The following is a 27,593-nucleotide window of genomic DNA, read 5'->3' on the forward strand; positions in this document are numbered from 1 at the left end:
GTGGCTCTAGAAATCGTGGATGCATTGGTGATTATTTTCCAGAGTTCAATAGATTCGGGGTCGGTTCCTGCGGATTGGAGGGTGGCTAATGTTGTACCACTTTTTAAGAAAGGAGTGAGAGAGAAAACAAGAAATTATAGACCAGTTAGTCTGACCTCAGTGGTGGGAAAGATGCTGGAGTCAATTATAAAGGATGAAATTACGACACATCTGGATAGCAGTAACGGGATAGGTCAGAGTCAGCATGGATTTATGAAGGGGAAATCATGTTTGACTAATCTTCTGGAATTTTTTGAGGATGTAACTCTGAAGATGGACAAAGGAGATCCAGTGGATGTAGTGTACCTGGACTTTCAGAAAGCCTTTAATAAAATCCCACATAGTAGGTTAGAGAGCAAAATTAGGGCGCATGGTATTGGGTGCAAAGTACTGACTTGGATTGAAAATTGGTTGGCTGACAGGAAACAAAGAGTAGTGATAAACGGCTCCCTTTCGGAATGACAAGCGGTGACCAGTGGGGTACCACAGAGATCAGTGCTGGGGCCGCAGCTTTTTACAATATATATTAATGATATTGAAGATGGTATTAATAGTAACATTAGCAAATTTGCTGATGATACAAAGCTGGTTGGCAGGGTGAAATGTGAGGAGGATGTTAGGAGATTACAGGGTGACCTGAACAGGTTAGGTGAGTGGACAGATGCATGGCAGATGCAGTTTAATGTGGATAAATGTATGGTTATCCACTTTGGTGACAAGAACAGGAAGGCAGATTACTACCTAAATGGAATCAATTTATGTAAAGGGGCAGTACAGAGAGATCTGGGTGTTCTTGTACACCAGTCAATGAAGGCAAGCATGCAGGTGAGATCTGGAGATACTTTATGCCAGTGCCAACCCATAATGTGGCTGGCACTGTAGTTGTCCTATTAAGGATGGCAGCTCAGGCCCAGCCAGAGGGTCAGTCAGTGGGATGTCAATGCTGGGGCCATATTGGAGGATGAAGGTGTTCCAATGGGCTGTAGTCAGGTTATTGGATTAAGGAGAGGGGGTATCAGTAAGGCTGGTCTATAGAGTGAGTGGGGCATGCCACAGAGGGCAAGCAGAGCATCAGTCACTTACTGGGTGTGCCATTCTGTGGATCTGGAGTACCTAATAACAAGGGCATACCCTGACCTACAACTACCCGTCTAGAGTCTGCAAAGTTTCACCAGCAGCTGGCAAAATGCCAGCCAAGCCAGGGACAGTTTTTCTCAGCCATTTCCAATTTTATACATTGTCTCTCTGGCCACTCCTCTGCCATTTTTCCTTCTTGCTGCCCAAATGGGATTGCAGTAGGAAGGGGTGGGGCTATTACAGTCATGCCAGCCCCCACTTCCTTGCTCCATTTCAATATGCCCATGGGGCTGCGGTTATATAATTTTTTATTGCGCTTCTCTGACAGCTCTCGAAATGCAAGCAGTAATTTTAAACATGTGGTAACGTTCTCCCCAACTGTTCACCATCACCGCCCCAACATTGCTCGTGGCTCTGACTTGACTCTGTTGCTCTTGTAAATTTTAAATAGATTATACAATTGCAAACGTTATTGCAGGCTGGAGGATTCCTGCTCACAGCAGTTTTGAGGTTTGAAATATTTGTGTGCATCAGAGGAATAGGCTCAGGCCAGGCCACTCTCTCCATGTTACCTTGGAAATTGAGAATGTGGGTGATTATCGAGGGATATTTCCCTAATTTTGTACTTGATTTTACAAAAATACAAATCTGAATGGTACCCTATCAATTGGCATTCAGTGACATTTATGTGCTGAAAGAGCTGGTATTTATAAAAGGTCGAATCTGACTTCCTGTTCGTAAACAAAAGCAAAATACTGTAAATCATAGAATTTGCAATTTGAATATGGAAAGCACTCAGCAGGTCAGGTAGCTTCAGCAGAGATGTCGCAGTTAACATTGCAGATTGATGGCCAGACGACATCATTTGCTTGATGTGTTTGCTCTGTTTCTGCCCTCCATAGATGCTGCTCAACATTAGAGTGGTGTGTTTGACCGACATTGATACAGCAGCAACCAATCCCAATCTCCCACAGAATTGCCTCTAATAACTGTGCTCCTGTTATAGGTTCAAATCGACTCAGGGTCCAGACAGTGCTTACTTTGATGGTACAGGATATGCCGAAATCAAAATGCCAGGTTCATTTTCCTCCGTGTCTCGTTTTGAACAAGAGGTTCGGATTGTTTCTTACTCTGGAATCCTCTTCTTCATGCAGGAAAAGGTGGGTCTTCGCTTTCTCATTTTCACCTTTAATTCTCAATGCGTCCAGGCAGGCTGCTGTGTGTCAGTCTGTCCTGAGGTCGCTGACCCCCCCTCCCCCTGTCCCGGGGTCACTGATCCCCCCCTCCCCCTGTGCCGGGGTCACTGATCCACCCCTCTCCCCCTGTCCCGCGGTCGCTGATCCCCTCTCCCCCTGTCCCGCGGTCGCTGATCCCCTCTCCCCCTGTCCCGCGGTCGCTGATCCCCTCTCCCCCTGTCCCGCGGTCGCTGATCCCCTCTCCCCCTGTCCCGCGGTCGCTGATCCCCTCTCCCCCTGTCCCGCGGTCGCTGATCCCCTCTCCCCCTGTCCCGCGGTCGCTGATCCCCTCTCCCCCTGTCCCGCGGTCGCTGATCCCCTCTCCCCCTGTCCCGCGGTCGCTGATCCCCTCTCCCCCTGTCCCGCGGTCGCTGATGCCCCCCCTCCCTCTGTCCCGGGGTCACTGACTCCCCCTCCCTCTGTCCCGGGGTCACCTATTGCCACTCCCCCTGTCCCGGGGTCACTGACCCCCACACGTCCTGTCTCGGGGTCACTGACCCCCTCTCCCTCTATCCTTTGACAAGATCCCATATGGAAGGCTGGTCCAAAAGGTCAGAGCCCATTGGACCCAGGGCAAGTTGGCTAAGTGGGTCCACAATTGCCTTACAAATCAGAGGCAAAAAGTGATGGTGGAGGGTTGTTTTTGTGATTGGAAGCCTGTGCGCCCCCCCCCCCCCCACCAGAGGTCAGTGTCGGGATCCTTGCTGCTTGTTATTTACATTAACACTTAACACTTGGATGTGAATGTAGAAGATATAATTAGTAAATTTGCAGATTGCATGAAAATTGGTGGTGTTGATGGGGAGGGGGATGATCTCAAGCTACAGTCTCCTATTGATCAGTTGGTAATTTGGGCAGAGCGATGTCAGATGGAATTTAATCTCGATAGGTGCGAGGTGCTTTATTTTGTGAGATCTGATAATGGAAGGACACACAGAAAGAATGGTAGTTCCCAAGGGAATACTGAGGAACAAAGGGACTTCAGTGTACAAGTCTGTAAATCCTTGAAGGTGTCAGCAAGGTAGACAGAATGGGGAAGAAGGCATACAGGATGCTTGACTTCATTAGCTGGAGAAAGTGAGGTCTGCAGATGCTGGAGATCAGAGCTGGAAATGTGTTGCTGGAAAAGCGCAGGAATGTGTCTGAAGAAGGGCTTATGCCCGAAACGTCGATTCTCCTGTTCCCTGGATGCTGCCTGACCTGCTGCGCTTTTCCAGCAACACATTTCCAGCTTCATTAGCTGGACCATAGAATAGGAGCGAGAAAGTCTTGTTACAACTTTATAAAACATTGGTTAGGCCACCGATGGAATACTGTGTGTAGTTCTGGTCACCAAACTATCGAAAGGACATGATTGCACTGGAGAGGGTGCAAAGGATATTCACCAGGTTTTGCATGGGATGAAAAATCTCAGTTATGAGGAGAGACAGGATAGGCTGACTGTGTTTTCCTTGGAACACAGGAGGCTGAGGGATTTTGGATCTGATCGAGGGATACAAAATTATGATAGATGTGGAAAATCATGAGAATCTCTTCCCCATGATAGAAGCCTCTAAGACAAGAGAGCGGATGTTTAAGGACAGGAGCAAGTAGTTTAGAGGAGATCTGAGAATCTTTTCACCCAGAGGGTAGTAGGTATGTGGGACAGATACTGCCTAAAAGAGTGATAGAGGCAGGTATTCTCGCAAGATTTAAGAAGCATCTGGATGAGTAGTTAAAATGCCAGGGCATAGGCTATTGGCCAAGTGCAGGTAAATGAGATTTGTGTAGTTTTATGTTTGTTGTCTGGCATAGACATTTTCTATGGGTTCCAATGACAGATCATATGGACTCGTCTCCAGGTAGATGAGTATTGCTACACTAAGATGAGTATTACTATACTAAGATGAATATTACTACACCAAGCCCATTCAGAACACTGTGTTTAATTTTGAGTTAGAGAGGATATTTTAAAACCTACCCATCTTGTAAGTTCCTGCATTGGTAACAAAACAGCACAGCATGCCTTATTGGAATGGAGTTTCATTTAAAATGAAATTTGAAACATTTGAAGAGAGAAATCCATAACAAGATTTTAAAGCAGATTTTCCCCCCAATTGGAACTTTTGTTTAGGCTTCAAACCTTGAATCAGTGTAATATTATTGAGGTTGGGAGACACCCAATATGTTTTATTGGGTTTTACTTCTCTGTGGGATTGAGCACAGGCACATGCCAACTTCTGTTCCCAGCTGAGATAGGCCAGTGTATCACTGCAAGCTAAGCTTTGTAGAAATAACATCATCAGCAGAGTTTCTCATTCTATCTCCCAGCTCCTATTTGACAATGGAGCGGGGAATGTGTGTGAGTTAGTGTGAGACACGGTGGCGAGTAGGAAGGGGTGCACTTGTCAGCCTGTCTTAATGGCCGCTTGGAGTTGGTTTGTCCAAACATACAAGGAGCAGCGATTTAACTGAAGTACAGAAAGGCTTATCCGAATTAGGAGGCACTTAAGCATTTGAGTAATTAAGTAATGAGCCATGTGATTATCTGAAGAATTAACTAAAGTCAGTACGAAGGAATGATGCTTCATTTATACTCAGAATCTGAACAGTCAATGATATGTTGATATGGTGTTCAGTCTTTACAGTGCCCATGGTTATGTTACTTGAACCATTTTTGACTTTGGAGAAACAAATATCAGACAGGGCTGCCTTGCCCTGACAACTCATGCCACAAGTGCCTTTGATTTGCTTCGTTTGAATCATTGCAATCTGCATCAACACAGGCAGCAACATTATAATGTCTCACCATTAATTGAATTGTATTTAACTGCATGTTACTGAAAGTTGCGTTGTTTGTTTATAAATCTCTGTAGTGCCTTTCAGTATTTTCTGCCTAAAAACATATTTCCAGGGTAATGAAATAAACCAGAAAACATTTTTTGTATTGTTTTAATTTCTGTTTTTTTTCTGATTTCAAGTCTGCAATTCTTTTGTAGGAAAAATACCTCTGTCTGACCATTGAGAATGGAAAACTTGTTCTGTTTGTTTACTTAAACAACGAACTCAAAATTGAGCGCAACAATGAAAATCAAAACTTACTCAGTGATGGATTTCCCCATCAGGTAACTGCTTTTTAAAATTAAGAAATCTGTTTGAAGGGGAAGGAGACTAGAGTGCAGGACTCTGACTGAGAGGGGAAGATACTGAAGTGAATCAGTGCCAAGTTTCAATTTAATCCTGTGCAGATTAACTGTGTGTAGGAGGATGGGCTGAATTCTGGAATCTCTAGAATTAATGAGTCAGAGTTGTGCTGCATTTGCAGTTCAATGCATTGAGGCTGGAAAGAGGTGGAAAAGCATGTCATAGATGACTGTTTCCCGCTTAAAAGGAACAAGGTTCATGAGAACAACTATCTTTTCATGAGAATCATCATCGTACCATTGACCAGGTACTGAACTGGGCCATCTATTTAAATAAGAGAAAGTGAGGACTGCAGATGCTGGAGATCAGAGCTGAAAATGTGTTGCTGGAAAAGCGCAGCAGGTCAGGCAGCATCCAAGGAGCAGGAGAATCAACGTTTCGGGCTGAGCCCTTCTTCAGGAATCTGAAGGGCTCATGCCCGAAACGTCGATTCTCCTGCTCCTTGGATGCTGCCTGACCTGCTGCGCTTTTCCAGCAACACATTTTCAGCTATTTAAATACTATAGCTACAGGATTAGGTCAGAGGTTAGAAATCCTGCAGTCAATAACTCAGCTCTCTTATTCCCCCAAAGCTTGTCCACCATTGGCAAGGCACACCACTCTGGGTGAGTGCAGCTTCAGCAAGGCTCAAGAAAGTTGACATCACCCAGGACACAGCTGCCCAAATGATTTGGCACCCCATCCACCACCTTCAACCCGCACCCTCTCTGCCCCGATGCTCAGTAATAGTTATGTACCATCAACAAGGTCCACTGTAGTAACTCCCCTCAATAGTATGTTCCAAAGTCATGACTGCTATCCTCTAGAAGGACAAGGGTAGTAGATGTGTGGGGACATTTGGTGTAACTCCAATTCCCGCACATCATAATAAAAGCAAATTACTGCGGATGCTGGAATCTGAAACCAAAAGAGAAAATGCTGGAAAATAGCAGGTCTGGCAGCATCTGTAAGGAGAGAAAAGAGCTGACGTTTCGAGTGTAACTGACCCTTTGCTGCCAGACCAGGAGAGATTTTCCAGCATTTTCTCTTTTGGTTTCAGATTCCAGCATCCGCAGTAATTTGCTTGTATCCAGTGTTTAACCCACTGCCACCTCTCTTCCAGGGATGCCTACCCTAAAGAAGTACTGCTCTTCTCTCCGACAGGATTTTCATTTGTCTCTGCCCCACCCCACCCCCACCTTCACTGCTTTCCTTTTCTCTCTCACTGTTAGACAAGGTATTTACTAAGTCTCGCCTCCACAGCAATATTTCCTTCCTCAGTGAGCTTTGACGAAGGGTCAGTTAGACTCGAAACGTCAGCTCTTTTCTCTCCTTACAGATGCTGCCAGACCTGCTGAGATTTTCCAACATTTTCTCTTTTGGTCCCGCACATCATCCTGACTTGAAACCATGATAACTGCTCCATCAGAGCTCTTGGGTAAAAATTCTGGAACTTCCTCCCTAACAACTGGCCCTACACTCTACAAACTGCAGTAGTTCAAGAAGACAACTCACCAGTACTACCTTCAGGACATTTAGGGATGGACAGTAAATGCTGACCCAGCCAGCAACAACACATCCCGTGAATGAATAAAAGAAATGGGATACCAACATTAGAACCTCTGACCTATTTGGTGTTTATATCAGGCTCTACCTGGAAGATATATTCATCACCTTGGACCGTTCAATGGCAACTTCTTTTCCTTCCTCATTCCAAATAATTGTCTGAAAGTATTTAAGCTCTTTGTCCGTTAAAAGATTTACTAAAATCAGCTGCTGTACTGAGTTGCAGGTTGTCTCGAAGTGATAGAAGAGCCTATTTTAAATTTATTTTTCAGACTGATGTCAGCATGCACTTCCACAAAGCCTGACCAATTTAAATTGGCAAGTTGTTTTAAAATGAGCGATGTATTCTAATCCCATGGCTGCTCTTAGGATGCTGTGCAGCTGTTGTGCAACGCACCCTCAGTTCCGTTGGCTCCCCAGACGTGTTGCATTATCTAAGGCATGGAGGGCAGTGAGGTAGAGAGAGCAATCAGTAATGCATGCTTTGGTCCTGTCCTGGGATGTATTGGGCTGAGCATGTGACATTGAGCTCAGTGAGGTAGATATGTAGCAAGTTGGAACCATTTCAACGTAATCGCTTCCAATAGCGTTCAGTCACCTGACTGGAATAACAGAGGTTAGATTAGTCACAATGTTATCGTTCTTGGTTGCCATTTCAAGGATTCTAGTTGGACAACGTGATGTCAAAACTGCCTTGACTAACATACACATCAGTGACTCATTATCTTAAAAAATGTAACAGCACTTTGTTTCCTTAAGCTGAAGAATGAAGGACTTGCATTTATATGGCACCCTCCATGGTCTCCATAAGAACTCTCCAGCCTTTGAATGATTTCTTGAAATGTAGCCATTGATATTTGTATGAAATTCAGCAACCATTCTGTACGCAGCAAGCTCCCACAAACAGAAATGCAGTAAATTGTTCGGATAACCTGTTTCAGTTCAGTTGACTGAGGGGTAAATAATAGACAGGACACCTAGGATAGCTTCCCTTTCCTTTTGAAATGATACTGGGTGATCCATTACACTCACCTGGCAGGGTGGACAGGTCTCACTTTAATATTGTGTCCAAATAATGACATACCTGACCGTGCAGCACTCCCTTGGTATCACATTATACTGTCAGCCTACATTATTGTCCGACTCCTGGAGTGAGACTTGAAGCCTCTACCTTCTGAAACCAAGCTGAGAGTGGCTGGTCTGCAGAGTGGCATTACAATTGGCATTTGTGCAAAAACGTAAGTTACTTTCTGCTCCCTGCACACAACATTCCATGTGAATATTGCAAAGATGTACTTCAGTTATGATTGTAACTAGAATGGCTGAGTTTGTGGGTGATCAAATCAGTGTCCATCAAGAGAAAGGCCTTTCATTATGAAAAGGGGACTCTTGTGTAGTCTAATCTAATTCAATAAAACTGATTCTTTCCTTCCTTGATCACTTTATATACAGTACATTTGTTTTCCAGATCCAGATAATTATGGTATTTTCCAAAAAAGTGAAGATTTATGTACGTGTGGACCGGAAAACTGTTCTTTCTTCTGAACGAGATGCATCACGTCCTTCGATTTCCAAGTACTATCTTGGCGGAGTGCCTGTAGAGAAACTCCCAGACAAGTAAGATTCAGGAGAGCAATGGAGTTGCTGATAAAATCCTAAAGGTGCAAGGAAATCCCAAATCAAAGGCTCCCCATGAGTATCTGTTGCCAGCAAGTCAACCAAGTAAAAATTGGCCATAATGGTTTCAGTGGAACCTAACACCAGAACCGATTAAGAAATTGTACTTGACAGTCTTTGCTTGCCTTAGTGCAACCAAGGAGAGTAGCATAATGGTAATGTTCCTGGACTAGTAACCATGAGATCTGGTTTCCAGAGCCATGAGTTCAAATCTCATTACAGCAGCTGGGGGAGTTTAAATGCAATTACTAGTCATTCATAAAGATGGAATTAAATGTTAGTGTCATGAATAATGAATGTAGAGTTATTGGATAGTCACTAAAAAAAATCCATCTGATTTAATTTTACCCTTGAGAAAATCTGGCATCAGTCTGACCTGTATGTGAATCCGGATCTCTCAATTCTTCTCTAATACGACCCAAGCAAGTCACTCCATTTCAAGGGTAATTAGGGATGGTCAATAAATCCTGGCATTGCCAGTGATGCTGGCATTCCAAGAAGGAATGTAAACAAAACTGAGGAGTGGAGTGCCTGCTGGCAAGCTTTCCATGCCAGAGGGAGAGCAAGACATTTCAACCGCTCCCCAAAAGGAAACAGGAACTTACAGAATCAATAGATTGTCCCTGGGATTGATTTTCCTTCTCGGGAGAAGCTCTCCTTCAGGCTTTGAGGCCAGTTTTCAGACAAAGTTAAAAATCACACAACACCGGAGTGGTGGTTGGGTCGGTGGGGGGTGTGGATCTGACAAGGGAGTCGCGGAGGGAGTGGTCTCTACGGAAGCACACTAGCTTTCAGAGCCCGCTCCTTCATCAGGTGGTTGTCATCAGGAGTGGCACTCCGAAGGCTAGTGCTTCCAGTTAAATCTGTTGGACTATCACCTGGTGTTGTGTGATTTTTAACTTTGTACACCCCAGTCCAACACCAGCACCATCAAATCAGTTTTCAGACCAGGCTCCTTCCAGTCAAACAGTGGTTGTACCAAAGGGCAGAATTCATATAACCAAGAAGTTGGTTCTCCAGAGGGTTGGAATATAAAAGCAGCAATGTGCTTCTGAGACTTTATAAAGCTTTAGTTAGGCCCCATTAGAATATTCTGTCCAACTTTGGGCCCCACATCTCAGGAAGGACATACTGGCACTGGAGCATGTCCAGTGGCGATTCACACAGATAATCCCTGGAATGGTAGGCCTAACATATGATGAACGGCTGAGGATCCTGGGATTGTGTTCATTAGAGTTTAGAAGGTTGAGGGGAGATCAAATAGAAACTTGCAATAGAATGCATAGCTTAGAAAGGGTGGACGCTGGGAAGTTGTTTCTGTTAGGCGGGGAGACTGAGACCCATGGGCACAGTCTAAACATTAGAAGGGGTCAATTTAGAACAGAAATGAGACATTACTTTCGCCAGTATATGGTGGGCCTGTGAAATTCATTGCCACAGAGTGCAGTGAAGGCTGGAATGTTGGGTGTCTGCAAGACAGAGATTGATAAATTCTTGATCTCGCAAGGAATTAAAAGCTACGAGGAGAGTGCAGGTAAGTGAAATTGAAACGCCCATCAGCCATGATTAAATGGCAGAGTGGACTCGATGGGCCGAATGACTTTGCTTCCACTCATAGAGTCATAGTCATAGAAATGTACAGCACAGAAACAGATTCTTCGGTCTAACTCGTCCACGCACACCAGATGTCCCAACCCAATCTAGTCTCACCTGCCAGCACCTGGCCCATATCCCTCCAAACTCTTCCTATTCCTATACCCATCTAGATGCCTTTTAAATGTTGCGATTGTACCAGCCTCCACCACATCCTCTGGCAAACACATTCCATACACGTACCACCCTCTGCGTGAAAAAGTTGCCCCGTAGGTCTCTTTTATATCTTTTCCCACTCGCCCTAAACCTATGCCCTCTAGTTCTTGACTCCCCCACCCCAGGGAAAAGACTTTGTCTATTTACCCTATCCATGCCCCTCATGATTTTATAAACCTGTTTAAGGTCACCCCTCAGCCTCCAACGCTCCAGGGAAAACAGCCCTAGCCTATTCAACCTCTTCCTAAAGCTCAGATCCTCCAACCCTGGCAACATCCTTGTAAATCGTTTCTGCACCCTTTCAAGTTTCACAACATCCTTCTGAAAGGAAGGAGACCAGAATTGTATACAATATTCCAAAAGTGGCCTAACCAATATCCTGTACAGCTGCAACATGACCCCTCAACTCCTGTACTCAATACTCTGACCAATAAAGGAAAGCATACCAAATGTCATCTTCACTATCCTATCTACCTGCGACTCCACTTTCAAGGAGCTATGAACCTGCACTCCAAGGTCTCTTTGTTCAGCATCACTCCCTAGGACCTTACCATTAAATGTATAAGTACTGCTAAGATTTGCTTTCCCAAAATGAAGCACCTCACATTTATCTAGGTTAAACTCCATCTGCCACTTCTCCACCCATTGGCCCATCTGGTCCAGATCCTGTTGTAATCTGAGGTGAACTTCTTCGCTCCAATTTTGATGTCATCAACAAACTTACTAACTGTACCTCTTATACTCAAATCCAAATCATTTATATAAATGATTAAAAGTAGTGGACCCAGCACCGATCCTTGTGGCACTCCACTGGTCACAGACCTCCAGTCTGCAAAGCAACCCTCCACTACCACCCTCTGTCTTCTACCTTTGAGCCAGTTCTGTATCCAAATGGCTAGTTCTCCTGTATTCCATGAGATCTAACCTTGCTCACCAGTCTCCCATGAGGAACCTTGTCAAACGACTTACTGAAGTCCATGTCGATCACATCTACCGCTCTGCCCTCATCAATCCTCTTCATTACTTCTTTAAAAAACTCAATTAAGTTTGTGAGACATGATTTCCCATGAACAAAGTCATGTTGACTATCCCTAATCATTCCTTGCCTTTTCAAATACATGTACATCCTGTCCCTCAGGATTCCCTCCAACAACTTGCCCACCACTGACGTCAGGCTCACCGGTCTATAGTTCCCTGGCTTGTCCTTACCATCCTTCTTAAACAGTGGCACCACGTTTGCCAACCTCCAAATCGATATTTGTGACTATCGATGATACAAATATCTCAGTAAGAGGCCCAGCAATCACTTCCCTAGCTTCCCACAGAGTTCTAGGGTATACCTGATCAGGTCCTGGGTATTTATCCACTTTTATGCATTTCAAGACATCCAGCACTTCCTCCTCTGTAATATGGATATTTTTCAAGATGTCACTATCTATTTCACTACATTCTATATCTTCCATGTTCTTTTCCACAGTAAATACGATTGCAAAATACTTATTTAGTATCTGCCCATCTCCTGCGGCTCCACACAAAGGCCATCTTGCTAGTCTTTGAGGGGCCCTATTCTCTCCCTAGTTACCCTTTTGTCCTTTAATATATTTGTAAAAACCCTTTGGGTTCTCCTTAACTCTATTTGCCAAAGCTATCTCATGTCCCTTTTTTGCCCTCCTGATTTCCCTATGAAGTATACTCCTACTTCCTTTATACTCTTCTAAGGATTCACTCGATCTATCCTGCCTATATCTGACATATGCTTCCTTTTTCTTAACTAAATCCTCAATTTCTTTAGTCATCCAGCATTCCCTACACCTACCAGCCTTTCCTTTCACCCTAACAGGAACATACTTTCTCTGGACCCTCGTTATCTCATTTCTGAAGGCTTCCCATTTTCCAGCCGTCCCTTTACCTGCAAACATCTGCGCCCAATCAGCGTTTGAAAGTTCTTGCCAAATCAGCTTTTGAAAATTAGCCCTCCTCCAATTTAGAACTTCAACTTTTAGATCTGGTCTATCCTTTTCCATCATTATTTTAAAACTAATAGAATTATGGTCGCTGGCCCCAAAGTGCACCCCCACTGACACCTCAGTCATCTGCCCTGCCTTATTTCCCAAAAGTAGGCCAAGTTTTGCACCTTCTCTAGTAGGTACATCCGCATACTGAATTAGAAAATTTTCTTCTATACACTTAACAAATTCCTCTCCATCTAAACTCTTAACACTATGGCAGTCACAGTCAATGTTTGGAAAGTTAAAATCCTCTACCGTAACTACCCTATTATTCTTACAGATAACTGAGATATCCTTACAAATTTAGTTCTCAATTTCCCTCTGACTATTAGAGGGTCTAAATACAATCACAATAAGGTGATCATCCCTTTCTTATTTCTCAGTTCCACCCAAATAACTTCCCTGGATGTATTTCCGGGAATATCCTCCCCAAGTACGGCTGTAATGCTCTCCCTTATCAAAAACACTACTCCCCCTCCTCACTTGCCTCCCTTTCTGTCCTTCCTGTAGCATTGCTATCCTGGAACATTAAGCTGCCAGTCCTGCCCATCCCTTAGCCATGTTTCTGCAATTCCTATGATATCCCATTCATGCCTTGAGTTCATCTGCCTTCCCTGTTAGACCCCTTGCATTGAAATAAATGCAGTTTAATTTATCAGTCCTACCTTGCTCCTATTTCTTATGCTATAAGTTCCCCCTATCTTTCCTTCACGCTGTCTCCTGGGTGTAAATCATAGAATCCCCATAGTGTGGAAGCAGACCATTCTGCCCACTGAGTACACACCAACCCTCCAAACTGCATCCCACCCAGACCCAGCTCATGATCCTAACCCTGCATTTCACATGGCTCATCAAAGAACAATACAGCATAAAATTAGGCCCTGCAGTCCTCCAAGCCTGCGCTGACACATATTGCCCTTCTATATTAAAACTAATCCACCTAACCTACTCATTCCTGGACACTATGATACAATTTAGCATGACCAATCCACCTAGCCCCCACATCTGTGGACCGTGGGGGTGAAACCAGAGCATCCAGAGAAAACCCACCCAGACACTGGGAGAATGTGCAAACTCCCAACAGTCAGTAACCAAGGGCTGGAATGGCCCAAGAGTCCCTGGTGCTGTGAGGCAGCAGTGCAACCACTGAGCCACCTTGCTGCCCTGAAGGAGGATGTAGAGGATCTGCCCCGAGCTAATCCAGATTAAACTGGAGGTGATCCAGTTTCTGGTGCAAATGGCAACATCTTACTATGGACACACACCCCTGATCTCTGCCCTCCTGTAAACCAGAAACTTCAAGCAAATATCATCCACTATGAGTGAAAATGTGAGGCCCACCATGCATTCAGATGGATCATTATTGCAGGAACACAAACTGTTATACTCTAGGGACAGGAACGCCAACTATTGACTAGGTAGATGAGATTCACCAAATTCTTAGACTTTTATAAATTAATATGGCTACAGAAATGAGCCCACTTCAGTGGTCAGAACCCCATTTTTTCTCCCCTTTGGTGCATATATATAAAATATGCACTGCAAGTTTGGAAAAAAAAATCATGAAGTCTTTTTCCAAGGTGTGAAATGATATGGCCTGGTGCAGTTCTGATCCACACAGTTCAGCATTTGCTGAGGTTTGTTTTCTATTAAATGTTTCCTTAATTGGACTATGTTTTTCTCTTGCAGTCTGAGGAGTCAGTTCCCGACAGGGGGCTCTATAAAAGGCTGTATGCGCAGCGTGAAGGCTCTGGACAAAAATTTAGATCTGAAACGTGAGAAGACCATTGGGATCAGTTATGGATGTTCTACAAACCTACTGGTGAGTCTTGCCTTTGAGATGCTCTTATTAAATGGCTTCAAACAAGAAATGGAATCATTTCAGGACTTATCCAAGTGATTTTGTCACTGCTTAGCAACTGTTAGTTTAAAGACTTACTGATTTTCATTAGCAGATAAATAATTAGATGATGCAGTCCCACTTACCAGTGTTTACTTTTGCCTTGCTATCTATGGGTGCCTGTGTGTGTCTACAGTTGTTAGAAAACCTCAAGAGGCTGGACAAATCCCAGCCAGCCAGTGACTACCCCATCAGTCTCCTGTTAGTCATTATGGAAATGTGTGATGGTGCCATTAAACAGGACTGACTCACTTAAAGTTTGTTCACTGATGATCTGATTCTATTTTACTCCAGATGTTGTTCCAGCCGTTGTTCAAACATTGACAAATGAGCTTAATTTCATTTGTTAGGTGAAATTCACTGTCCTTGACATCAAAACAGCATTTGACTGAGAGTAGGATCAAGGAGCACTGGTAGAATTGATGTTGGTGGGGATTGGGTGAAGAAGAGAGGTCCTTTCCACAGGTTGGAGTCAACATCAAAGAAGTTTGGCTGTGAGGGTTAGAACTAATCATCTCAGCTCTAGGACATCTCTGCAGGAGTTCTTCAGGATAGTGTCCTAGGTCTAACCATCTTCAGGATTACAGGTACTTGCACAATATACAACATTTTTCCAACCAGGATTACAGGTACTTGCACGATATATGACATTTTTCCAACCCCCCTGTCCACCTAACCATCTTCAGCTGCTTCATTAATGACCTGCTGTTCATGAGAAGGTCAGAGGTGAGATGTTTGATGATGATTGCACAATGATCAGCATAGTTCGTGACACCTCAGATACTAAAAGAGTTCATGCTCATCTGCAGCAATACCAGGACAATAAACAATGGGTCGATTTGCCCCTCTGGTGTAAGCAAATGCTCGTTTCTAACAAGAAAAAAATTCAAAAGTCCTTTGCTGAACCCCTCACTTTGATGTTCAATGGTATTGCCGTCACTGAATCCTCTACCAGCCAAACCCTTGGATTGCCATTGATCAGGCATTTAATTAGAATTCCCATATGTATACTGAAGCTACAAGAGTAGGTCCAAGGTTGCAAATGTTCTGGCAGGTAATGTGCAACCTTCCTCCCAAAAGCCTGTCTACTACCTACATGGCGCGAGACAATCAGGAATGTGAGGGAATGGAATACTCTCTGCCTGACTGAAGTCACCTCTAACAAAGACAACAACCAAGATAAAATGGTCCACTTGGTCAACATTGCATCTACTCCTTAAGTATTTGCCCCCTCCATCAGTAGCACTTTGTGACAGCAGTATATACATTCTACACTATGCTTCACAGTGACTCGCCAAACCTGAATCAAAACACTTCCAATGTTTTTACCTCTGTTGCCCAGAAGCACAGATACATACCCACCTGTTGCCCTCAAATTGCACACCATCCTAACTTGCAACACTGCAATTGTTCCTTTACTGGCATTGGTCAAAATCTTGGAGCTCCTTTCCTTACAGCACTGTGATGGCCTCCTACACCACAAAGAGTGCAGCTGTTGAAGAAGATGGCTCACTACTATCACCTTAAGAGTAGTTCAGGATAGGCAGAACATGCTGGCCTTGTCAGCAATGCCTGCATCCCAAGAATAAATAATAAAACCTCCTGACTGTGGATGAAGGAAACAAGTGCTGTCAGTTTTTTTAGAATGCTTTCGTAAGTTTAAGAATAGATTAACTTTCATACCAAGTTACAAAGCCTCCATATTTTATCTCCATTTCATTGAGTATATTTTAATGCTGCCTGGTCAGGTACATTCATTCTGATATATGCGGTATTCAGCTTGGGAGTCCCAGTGAATCCAGCGAATGGATGATCACTTCAAGTATCAAGTTCGAATTCCTATTAAAGTACTGAATTATTTATTTTAAATTAGTTAATGCCATTGTTAATAAAGCACAGCAAGCAAATTTTATACAAGTGCATTAAAAAATGATACAACGTTGTTTAAACAATTTCAAGTGTAATGTTTCTTGGGAAAAGAAAAATATCGCGCAATAAAAACATCATTGAGTTTAGGTTTATGAGCTTAATACACAATACTAGCTGTTAGGAAAAAGAAATGATGTTTATGTAATAATATATCATTGTGTGTTTAAATTTATTAATCCATATTGTTGATTTTTAAGACTATCTCACAATTAGCTAAACTAAAGCCACCCAATTAAAACAAATTCTTGTAAGACTGACATGGCAGAGTTTTAGATACTATGTCCAACTTAGACAGTGCTTCTGTTTTATTGAGAGGGAAGGAAGGTAAAAGCAGAAGTGTCACAAAAATTGTGGAAAGGCATTTATAATTATTGTACCTTGATACTTTCTTCCTTAGTCAAATATGTGCACCAACTGGATTAAGAATCTGTTGCTGATAGTTTTCCTGACAGTGGTTTAACATTACTTCAATTGTATTTCATTTCAGGTGTCACGTTCTGCAGACTTCAAAGGCCAGGGATATCTGAGCCTGACCCCTCAGAATGTCCCAATGCTTCGCAACAACTTCATTTCAGGATTTGGCTTCCAGACCCAGCAGCGAAACGCCCTGATGTTTTACTATCCCTCGCCGGTAAATGTGAACTGCTAATGAGAAGTACTAACATTAACAGTTTGTGTTGGTGGCACGAAGGGCGGAAGTGATCACGAGAAAGGTGTAAAAAGTTAGAATCTTGAGGTCCCAATTTCTTGGAATTTGGGGCGGAGCAGGACTCCAACTTAACAACAAGTCCAGTTGCTGAATCTGCACCCTGCCCCTCCACTAAATCCAGGGATAAATGAGGCATGGAATCAGCAAATTTAGATATTTTGGGCAAGCTGGAATTTAAATGTCAAGACTTTGGCTGTAACATACTAACATGCATAGCACACTTGGTACTAGTGTTTCCTTGAGTTTTCATGCTTGATATTTGCCTGAAGCCCTGGTAATACATTTCCAAGTTCATAAACTCAAGGAATTCCAAGCCCAAATATCCGTTGCCGACTTGTTTGGTGTCTGAATTTGCAATGGTTTGGCTCAATTTTAGCAAAGCAATGAATAACGTTTAGTGACACAAACAGAAATTGCTGGAGAAACTTAGCAGCATGTGTGGAGAGAAAGCACAATTAATGTTTCAGGTCCAGTGACCCTTCTTCAGAACTGAACTAAAGTTATCTGTGCTGTCTGTATGCACATGCTGCCAGACCTACTCAATTTCTGTTTGTGTTTCAGATTTTCAGCATCGACAGTTTGTTGTTTTTTTTCATTTAAGTTTGGTCTGTTTATTGATGGTGCAGATGCAATGAAGTAATTCATGTTCAGGCAGTATGGGCTTGATTTTGAGATTCAACTAGTCAGGCTGTGTGACACATCTAGATTAGAATGACCTTAATGTGCCACCATGCATGGTTAAAATATATGAAAAGTTATAGAACTATTTACTCTCCGGTCCAGACACAAGATGGTTTAACAGATCCATTTGTTAGTGGAAGTGACAATGTATTTTTCTTATGGACTAATGGAAAATGGAAATTGAACACTGCTAAATTACAACAAAGTACCTTCGGAAATTTATTTTTCCTGTAATTTGGTCAAGTCCGGTTACGTGTTTCCTATTCATTCATGGGATGTAGGCATCACTGGTAGGGCCAGCATTTCTTGCCTATTCTTAGTTGCCCTTGAGAAGATGGTGGAGAGCTATTGCCTTAAATCACATCAGTCCATCATTGTGTCACCTTAACTAAAATGAAAGGAACTGTGAGAAATAACTCTCCAGCTTACAGCCCGTCCGTATTATTACACCATAATATTTGTGTCAAAGGTCTGTTTTATCTGTCTCGTTCATGAATGAATATATGTGAGAGAGATTTTAAAGAGATATAGTTTAAATTGTATAGTAATAGATTAGTAATGCGTTTTTGTTAGCAATTGTTAATGGATAAGTTTGATTATGATAAATAGTTATTTCCCTCTAAATTATGGAACCTAGTGTGAATTACATAATTTGTGACGAGCAGTCAGTTAGGCAAATTGTTAATTTAATTAAATAGTTACACCTTGGTGACAGCTTCTGTAACAGTGGTTTTGATTATTGGCACACTGTACTACATTAGGTCATAACATAAACAACTATAGTCAGCCTCCTAGTGAACTTAACCATCTTTTTCTTTACTTTATTAGGAAGGAAACTGTCAAGTTTCTCTGAAGCAAGGATTAGTGACACTTAAGGCATTTAATACTGAAGTTAAAAGTCAAACTGAGTATACAGATGGGAGCCCACATTATGTCTCTTTTTCCATTACAAATGAACAGTAAGTTACTTGGCTTTCATGACTGTCAATACTTCTAAAGGTAACGGAAACTAAGACAAATAAAAAGCAGAGGATTTCTAAAGATACATAGCTTTGTGAAAAGGAAATTCTAATGTATTGTTATTTATCCATAGCAATAATTGAAAATATCCCTTTGTCCAGAAAAATTCAACAAGTTTTGGGCAAGTGTTGTTGCTGGGAGGTTCTTTCTAAATATCCTTTCAGGTGAAATATTTCACCTTGAAGTTTCTTGTCTTATTGCTGCAGTTTTTGTACTATTTAAGATAGGGGCATTACTGCTTAAGAATGGATCAAAGTCTGAACTGCTGTGATGACCTACACTTTACATGCACGTTTCAGTTTGGATCTTTGGATTGTGATGCTGGAAGTTCCAAAGTTTCTTCCCAACATGTGGCTGACCAGGAAATTCTCTTGCTCATGCAGCGTGTCATTAGCATGTGTTGGAAGGATTTGTAGGTTGATAATCAACCTGTTTACAGAAAAAATAGGAACAGGAGGTAGGCAATTTGGTCCCTCAAGCTTGCCCGGGGTGTCTCTCCTCTTTCATGCCGGCTTCTCATCGCCACCAACTCCTCAATATCTCAGAAAGTCCATCGACCTTCTCTTTAAAAACATACCGTTATCTAGCCTTCACACCTGTCTAGGGTAGAGAATTCCAGACAGGGGCTACACTCTGGGTGAAAAACAACCTTCACAACATAATTTTCAGTGAATGACCCCATATTTAAAAGCTATGTCCCTAGTTTGAGATGCCCCTCAAGTGAAAATATCTTCTCAAAATGTACCCTGTCAAGCCCCCTCAGAATTTTGTGTGTTTCTATAAGATCATCCGTTATTCTTGTAAACTCTAATGAGTAAAGATCAAAACTCATTTGCTAATCTTGACAAGTTAAGAATATCTTGACGAATCAGTTTGAGTGAGTCTCTTCTGAACTGCCTCCAGTGCCAGTGTCATCTTCCTTTCTTGAACAGAGGAATTCAGAGTTGTTTTTCGATTCACTGGAACCCCCGTGGAATCCTGGAGTGAGTTTTGAATATATCAACCAATGCCTCCACTATCTGCAACCTTTCTTTAAAACCTTTGGGTACAGCCTGTCAGATCTTAGTGAGTCATCTGCCTTTAGTCCATTAGACCAATGCAAACTGCTATCTCACTATTGCCCGTTCTTAATTCAGAATTGCTTCCTCTGAAGGTCCTGAACTTATTGTAGTTACCATATTTTTATATAACCATAGAATCTGTCACTTTTTTAATATGCCTTGCCAACTTGCTTTCATAATCAATTTTCTCTTTCCCAGCTTTTTTAGTTGACCCCTGCTGGTTCTTGAGATAAAAAAATTACAGGCTGACCTTACAGAAGTTTATAAAATCATGAGGGGCATAGATAAGGTGAATAGCCAAGGTCTTTTCCCCAGGATAGCGGAGTCCAAAACTAGAGGGCAGAGGTTTAAGGTGAGAGGAGAAAGATCTAAAAGAGATCTAAAGGACATTTTTTTTCACGCAGAGGGTGGTATATGGAATGAGCTGCCAGAGAAAGTGGTGGAGGCAGGGACAATTACAACATTTTAAAATGCTTTTAGAATGGTATATGAGCAGGAAGGATTTAGAGGGATATGGGTCAAATGCTGGCACATGGGATTAGATTAATTTAGGATGTTTGGTCAGCATGAATGAGTTGGATCAAAGCGTCTGTTTCCATGCTGTACAGCTCTATGACTCGGGCCTGCCACTAGTTTTCACCACTTTATATGCCTTATATTTATTATTGAATGCTCTCCTTGATTGTTCTTGTCAACCATGGCTCATTCATCCTTCTCACTGGGTCCTTTTTAAATGGAATAAATGTTTGCTGAGCACAATGAATTATTTGCTTAAATCTCTGCCACTGCTCATTCATTGAGTTTTTACCCTTAGTCTATTTTCATAGCCTGCTACAGGCAAAGTCTTTTCCCTGGGGTGGGGCAGTCCAGAACTAGAGGGCATAGGTTGAGGGTGAGAGGGGAAAATATAAAAGAGACCTACGGGACAACTTTTTCACACAAAGTAGTACGTGTATGGAATGAGCTGCCAGAGGAAGTGGTGGAGGCTGGTACAATTGCAAGTTTTAAGAGGTATTTGGATGGGTATATGAATAGAGGAAGGGTTTGGAGGGATATGGGCCGGGTGCTGGCAGGTGGGACTAGATTGGGTTGGGGTATCTGGTCGACATGCATGGGTTGGACCGAAGGATCTGTTTCCATGCTGTACATCTCTATGACTCTGTAATTGTTTTTATTGAAGTTGAGACACTGGTTTGGGACCTGGGATCCTTCTGTTGAATTTGAAATTCTACCATTTATGATTGTTCCCCACAGAGGATCCTTAACTACAAGATCTCTTATTAGTCCTTCCTCGTTATACATTATTAGATCTAAAATAGTCTGTTCCTGGATATGTTATGCTACAAGAAATGATCCCTGAAGCACTTTCCTCTTTACCCATCCCCATTTGATTTGCCCTGTCAATATGCAGATTAAGGCAGAAGTGGGTACTGCAGATGCTAGAGTTTAGAGTCAAGATTAGAGTGGTGCTAGAGAAGCACAGCAGATCAGGCACCATCCAAGGAGCAGGAAAATTGATGTTTCGGGCAAAAGCCCTTCATGAGGAAGCCTGATGAGGACTTTTGTCCAAAATATTGATTTTCCTGCTCCTCGGATGCTGCCTGACCTGCTGTGGTTTTCCAGCACCACTTCAAAATATGCAGATTAAGACAATTGTAGTCTCCTCCTTCACATCTCCATCATTTCCCAATTTACACTTTGTCCTGCAGTGAGGCCACTCTTTGACAACTCCCATCTGTGACTTCTTTCCCTTGCTATTCTTTATTTTCACCCATACTGATACTACATGATGATCCATTGAACTTGTGTCACTACCACTATCAGCACACTGATCAACTGCTTTATTAACAAAGCTACCTCATCTCCTTTTTGCTTCCTCTTTTCATATTTTGGATGCACCTTCCTTGGACAACCAGCAACGTCTGATTGAGGAGCAGAAATGCTATTCTCTATGCAACTGTATTCGCATACAAATTTGTCCTTGTGCCATTGCCCCCTATAGCTTCAGGGTTGAGATTGCTAATTAGATAGTAAATTCAGTACACTTTAGTTCTGTAGGCCTGTGCTAACTAAATTGAACTGACATTCCCATTTTGCGAAGTTTCTTTACAGCTGGAATCAGCTCCATCCCAAAAGACTAACCATCAACAAAACTAACTAGTTCTCTTTTTCCTTTATAGATTTAATTGAAACAGTTGTTAGATCTTTTTGAAATTAGTATCATTGAGTCTGGATCTAAAGTATTTTAACATAGAGCCTTTAAAGGAGTGCACTGTTCTGATTTGATATAGAAATATGTTGGTACACATAACTAACATTCCATATCTTGTTGCCACATATCAGATACATGAACAGGCCAGTTCCCTCCTTAGAGACTATAATAGCTGTTTCCTGTTAAACTTTCCTTTTAAGTCTCCCTTTAAGTGCCATCAGATACCAGAAAGTTAATCCCGGTCAGATTCAATGCTAGATCACTAGGTGATTACAATCAGCAATTTGGGTTTAACCTTTTCTTGGAATGTTTCAGTGAAAGAACTACTATTGTACGTTTGACAACCTCAGAACATCCCCTGTTACTTTGCATTTGGTGAAATACTTCTCTGAAGTTGCAGTCAGGACTCAGCATTTTGCTTTCCTCTCTAAGGCTTAAAATGACCATTGATGATCAGGAAAAGCAGGAATCAAAATTAGCGAAGAGAAAGCGACGCCAATCTGGAGAGATTGAGAAGGGGCAGATCTATTTTGGTGGTGTACCAGGGGCTGATCTCGGTGCCAACCTAACAGGTTGTATCAGCAATGTTTTCATTTATCGGTGAGTTATGAGAACCTGCAAGATTCACAGAAACAGTGCTCCATTTATGAAGCTGTGTAATAAGACTCGGTTGATTGTTGCAATAAATAATTGGAATTTGGATGCAGAAGAACTCAAATATTCTTCTAAAAATACTGAACTGTTGAATCTTACATTTACAAATGTTCATAAACCTGCTGTTCATAATGGTTACTATGATAGAATACCTTTTGAAATACTGTCCTTGATTTGCTTAGATGTTTGTGGGGTTGATTTTAAAACCATTCTAAGTTTTAAAGCTGCAGAGCTTAGACTGAGTGCTAAGTAATCTCACCACCTGAAGACAGTCTTTACTTAAATGTGACTCATTGAGTAGCAGATTTAAAACAGAGATGAGGACAAATTACTTCTCTCAAAGGGTCGTGAATCTATGAAATACTCTAAGACAGAGTGTGATGGAAGCTGGGATATTGAGTAAATTTAAGGAGGTTTTTAATTAATGATGAGTTGAAAGATTATAGGGAGCGGGAGAGAAATGGAGTTGAGGTTGAGATGAAATCAGCCATCAAAGAGCAAACTCAAGAGGCTGAATTGCTGATCATCATGATACAAACATTTCAATTTAGTTTTGGTGGAATCAGATCAAAAGTAACTTTGATAAAGGGAATTGGGTAAATACCTGAAAGGAAACATTTTCAAGGATATATGGAAAATGGGACTATTATATAGTGCTTTCAAAAAGCCAGCACAGGTATTGTTGATCCAATGTTCAGCTGTACTAATCATTCAATGTTTTCGCTGATATTCTACAGTGCGTATGCAATAAATTAATGCTTTGAGTGCATTTCTCATTTATTTTCTCCTACAGCAAGGACTCAGATGAGCAATCAGTTGTAGATCTCCAGAAGCATAAGGTAATGGTTGGGGCAGAGTTAAACAGTTGCCCCAGTGAAAAGCCACCCCAGCAGATCCGATCGCACAAGAGGGAGAAATCCAGACAGGTAACTGAAACTTGAGTCAAACGCTTGCATGTCACTATCTCAGTCCATTAAGTTACAAGCATTCCCAGGTGTAAATTCTGAGGTCTGTGGGGTTCGATCATTTGAATGTTGTACCTCAAGGTTCAATGACGTTTAATTCAATTTCTTGCATGTGAGTTGCCCTTGGGGCAATGCATACATTTTGTCTATTTTTTCTTTGTACAGCTATTTAACAAATAATGTTTCTTTCTTCATATCTGTGAGCACCTAGTGTTTAATACCACCATTTTCCATCTGATTTGAACCTTGAAGGCAATAACCAAGCTTGAGAGTGAACAGCAACTTTCTGCAAGTTGCCAGTTGCCAAAGATGCCAGCAGCCAGTGATGCTCACTATTTCAGGGGCTCCCATCTCAGCCGTCTGGAGTATGACAATATCCCAGATTCATTTCACATGAGGTAAGGTCCTCCAGAGGTCACTGTTCTTCTTATCAAGTGACTTTAGCCATTCAGTTGAAACTGTCACATTTCTTTTCATTTGTTTCTTTTTTGCATTATTTATGAGATATAGAATCACTTCTAAGATAGTAGAGTTCTGAGTTGGTGGATGAATTAATAGGATTTTTGAGTGATTGACGAGTGAGTGCAAAGTGGAGAAAGAATGGATGCTGGCCAATTGATATTCTTCTAGAGGAGCATTTGATCAAGTGTGGCATCAAGGAGGCATTGAGGTCAGTAGGAATGAGGCTGAACATTTTCCACTGGCTGGAGACAAACAAAGCACAAAGGTTGTTGGAGGCCACTCAGGTCAGGTCCAGGAAGTTGCAGGACCTCTTGATGGCAGTGCCTTAAGTCCATCCATCCTCACCTGCTTCATCAATGGCCTTCCCTGCATCATAATCTGGATGTTTGCTGATGATTGTACATTGTTCAGTCCTATTCCGATCTCCTCAGATACTAAAGGAGTCAATGCCCAGATGGAGCAAGCCAGGACAACATTCAAGTTAAGGCTGACAAGTGGTAGGGATAATTATGCCACTCAAGTGCCAGTCATGGCCATCTCCAACAGCAGATAATCTAGCAATCTCCTTTTGACATTCATAGGAACAGACATTCATAGGAGCAGAAATAGATCATTCAAAATGATCTTGACTGATCTGGTTATGGGCTCAACTTCACTCTGCTGTCTGCACCCCCTAACCCTCGACTTCCTTGTCAATCTAACTCGGTCTCCGCGACTTTCAAAGGAAAAGAATTCCATAGACTAACAATTCTATGAAAGATAAGATTTCTCCTAATTTCTTTCATAAGAAGGAGATCTTTTATTGTTAAACTGACCCCTAGTTCTAGTAAGCTTCACAAGAAGAAACTTTTCACACCCCTCCCCCGATTCCACCATACCAAGTCCCCTTAGGGTTTTATATTCTAATAAGGGCACTTTCCGCTTCCGTAAATTGTAGTGTATATAGGCCTAAGATAAGATACGGCCTTCATTCTAGGAATGAATTGATTGAACCTTCACTGAGCAGCTTTCAAAATCATTGTCTTTTTTCAAATGAGGAAACCAAATGTGTACACGTACATCGTGTGGTCTCAACAAGGTTCTGTGCAACTACAATGAAACTTGCCTGCTCTTAATTTTCATCCCTCTTGCAATGAACACCAACATCCCATTGCCTTCCTGATCACTTGCTATAACTGCAGTATTAACTTCCTGATCATTCATGTGCTAGGACACCTAAATCCATCTGTAACATGGTGTCTGTAACCTTTCTTCAGTTTAAAGTCTAAACTGCTTTTCTGTTTTTTTCCACCCAAGTGGCAATTCATGGTAATACCATCACTGAGTTCCCCCAACCTCTCAAAAATCCTGGGAAATACTATTGATCAGAAATGTAATTGAATCACCCACATATAGGAGCAAAAACAAGTCAAATGCTGGGAATTTTGAGGCAAATAACTCATCCGATGCCTGAAAGCATGTTCGCCATTCACACCAGGTGGGAGTTTGAATGAGTACTCCCTGCTTACTTGGATGTAACAACACACAAGCTCAAGTTTCCAGAAAAAAGCATTTCACTTTATTGGCACACCATCCCACAGATTCACTGTCTCCACTACAGGAATATAGTGGAAGTGTGTACCATCACTGGAAAAAGCACAGCAGGTCAGGCAGCATTGAAAGACTGAGAGTCGATGTTTCGGCCAGGACCCTGAAGAAGTGTTATGTCTGAAACATCAAGTCTCTTGCTCCTCAGATGCTGCCTGATCTGCTGTGCTTTGTCCAGTGCCACACTTTACCAACTCTGACTATTCAGCATCTGCAGTCCTTACTGTCTCCTAGTGTGTACCATTTTCAGGATACACTACAGTTCGTCACCATTGGTTCTTCAACAGCATCTTCCCAATTCACAATCTTTAGAATCACAAGTGTAAGAGATGCAGGGGAGCATTGCCATCTGTAACTTTCCTTCAAGGCACACATCATCCTGGCTTGGAAATGTATTACTATTCTTTGGTCAACACCCTGGAGCTCATTCCATACACCACAAGGACTGTACACTGTGGGTGGCATGATGGCTCAGTGGTGAGCACTGCTGTTTCATAGTGCCAGCATTGAGTAACTGTTTGGAGGTTGCACATTCTCCCAGTGCCTGTGTAGATTTCCAGTATATCCTCCAGGTTCCTCCCACAGTCCAAAGATGTGCAGGCTAGGTGGATTAGCCATGGTAACAAGGGATAGGGTCAGAAGCTGGGTGTGGGTGAGATGCTGTATGGGGAATGGGGGAAGCAGATTCACTAACACCTTGTTACTGAAAAAGTACTGAATCATGGCAGTCTTTTGAGTTGTGTAACTAATGAAGATGAAAGTAAACTTTGTATGAAAGCTTGAGCAATTCCTGACATAGAGTAATGGGTATAGAAACATTCCGTATTGTAACACAGGCGAACCTTTATTATAATTTTAATGTATATTTGTGGAAACTAGGGGACTTCAAGCTGTTTTCTTTATATTGTTTCTCCAGGTCTAGATTTTCTTTGGACGTTCTCTGTAATTCATCCCATGGGATGCTTTTCTATGTGTCCAATGAACTGGAAACTTCCTTCATGGCTCTCTTGGTTTCCAAAGGCCGTTTTGTCTTTCTCTTTGATATCAAAGGGAAAAAGTTGAGAATTCCAAGTAAGGAAACGTGTACTGATGGAAAGTGGCACACAGTAAGTAATGCAAACTTGGATTGTAAGGCCTTGAAATGATTTCTAGTTTTCTATCCATTGCACATTAGAATGACCTCAGACTACAATTGCTTCAATGTTCCAATTAGATTTTATTTTTGATAAAGGAAGAATGGCATACAAGAGCACAATAAGTACAGGATTGGACCATTGGGCTTGGGCTCCAATCTATTTTTTTCTGCCTGCTGCCCATATCATCAAAGGTCTGTCTAATCCAACCTTAAATGTATTCAATGAAGCATGCACAATCCTCTGTTGTAGAGAATCCTAAAGATTCACATCCTTCCCGAATGAAGAAATTTCTCCTTGTCTCAGTGCTAAAAAGTTGATTACTTACTTTGAGGCCGTTACCCTGTTTGTTTCCATTGGTCAGGGAATCTAAAAAATCTCTTGGCATCTGCCAAATCAAGCCACCTTCAGAATCCTGTATGCTTCAATGAGCTCAGCATTCATTCATCTAAACACCATAGAAAGGATCAGAAACTTCATTACACTGTCACAAAACTATTATGTATTATGAATTAAGTTAAAGAAATTCTAAACAATCTTTCAGATTTGAGATTAAAAGTATTTGGGAATACAAACTTGTTTATAGGATTCCTGAGGGTATATATAACATGCTGTATAAGGATATCATAGTCTTGTTTCAGGTCAAGTATCTTAAACTGATGCAGCACTTTGGTATATTGGTGATTAACAGCATGAGGCTCTAATC

At 42.0% G+C, this 27,593-nt stretch overlaps 1 protein-coding gene across 1 annotated transcript in view; it reads left to right on the plus strand.

Annotated features, from left to right (window-relative positions):
* lama5 (laminin, alpha 5) overlaps positions 1-27,593 on the plus strand; it is a 300,746-nt gene that overhangs the window by 267,142 nt on the left and 6,011 nt on the right. The window contains exons 65-74 of the mRNA XM_043710073.1: positions 2,123-2,276; positions 5,330-5,455; positions 8,548-8,696; positions 14,264-14,396; positions 16,891-17,034; positions 18,622-18,752; positions 22,519-22,686; positions 23,534-23,666; positions 23,958-24,103; positions 26,671-26,860. Of these exons, the coding sequence (XP_043566008.1) occupies positions 2,123-2,276; positions 5,330-5,455; positions 8,548-8,696; positions 14,264-14,396; positions 16,891-17,034; positions 18,622-18,752; positions 22,519-22,686; positions 23,534-23,666; positions 23,958-24,103; positions 26,671-26,860 (1,474 nt within the window). The remainder of the gene's footprint in view (positions 1-2,122; positions 2,277-5,329; positions 5,456-8,547; positions 8,697-14,263; positions 14,397-16,890; positions 17,035-18,621; positions 18,753-22,518; positions 22,687-23,533; positions 23,667-23,957; positions 24,104-26,670; positions 26,861-27,593) is intronic.

Source organism: Chiloscyllium plagiosum, chromosome 20 (assembly GCF_004010195.1).
Source record: "Chiloscyllium plagiosum isolate BGI_BamShark_2017 chromosome 20, ASM401019v2, whole genome shotgun sequence".
Classification (NCBI taxonomy): domain Eukaryota; kingdom Metazoa; phylum Chordata; class Chondrichthyes; order Orectolobiformes; family Hemiscylliidae; genus Chiloscyllium; species Chiloscyllium plagiosum.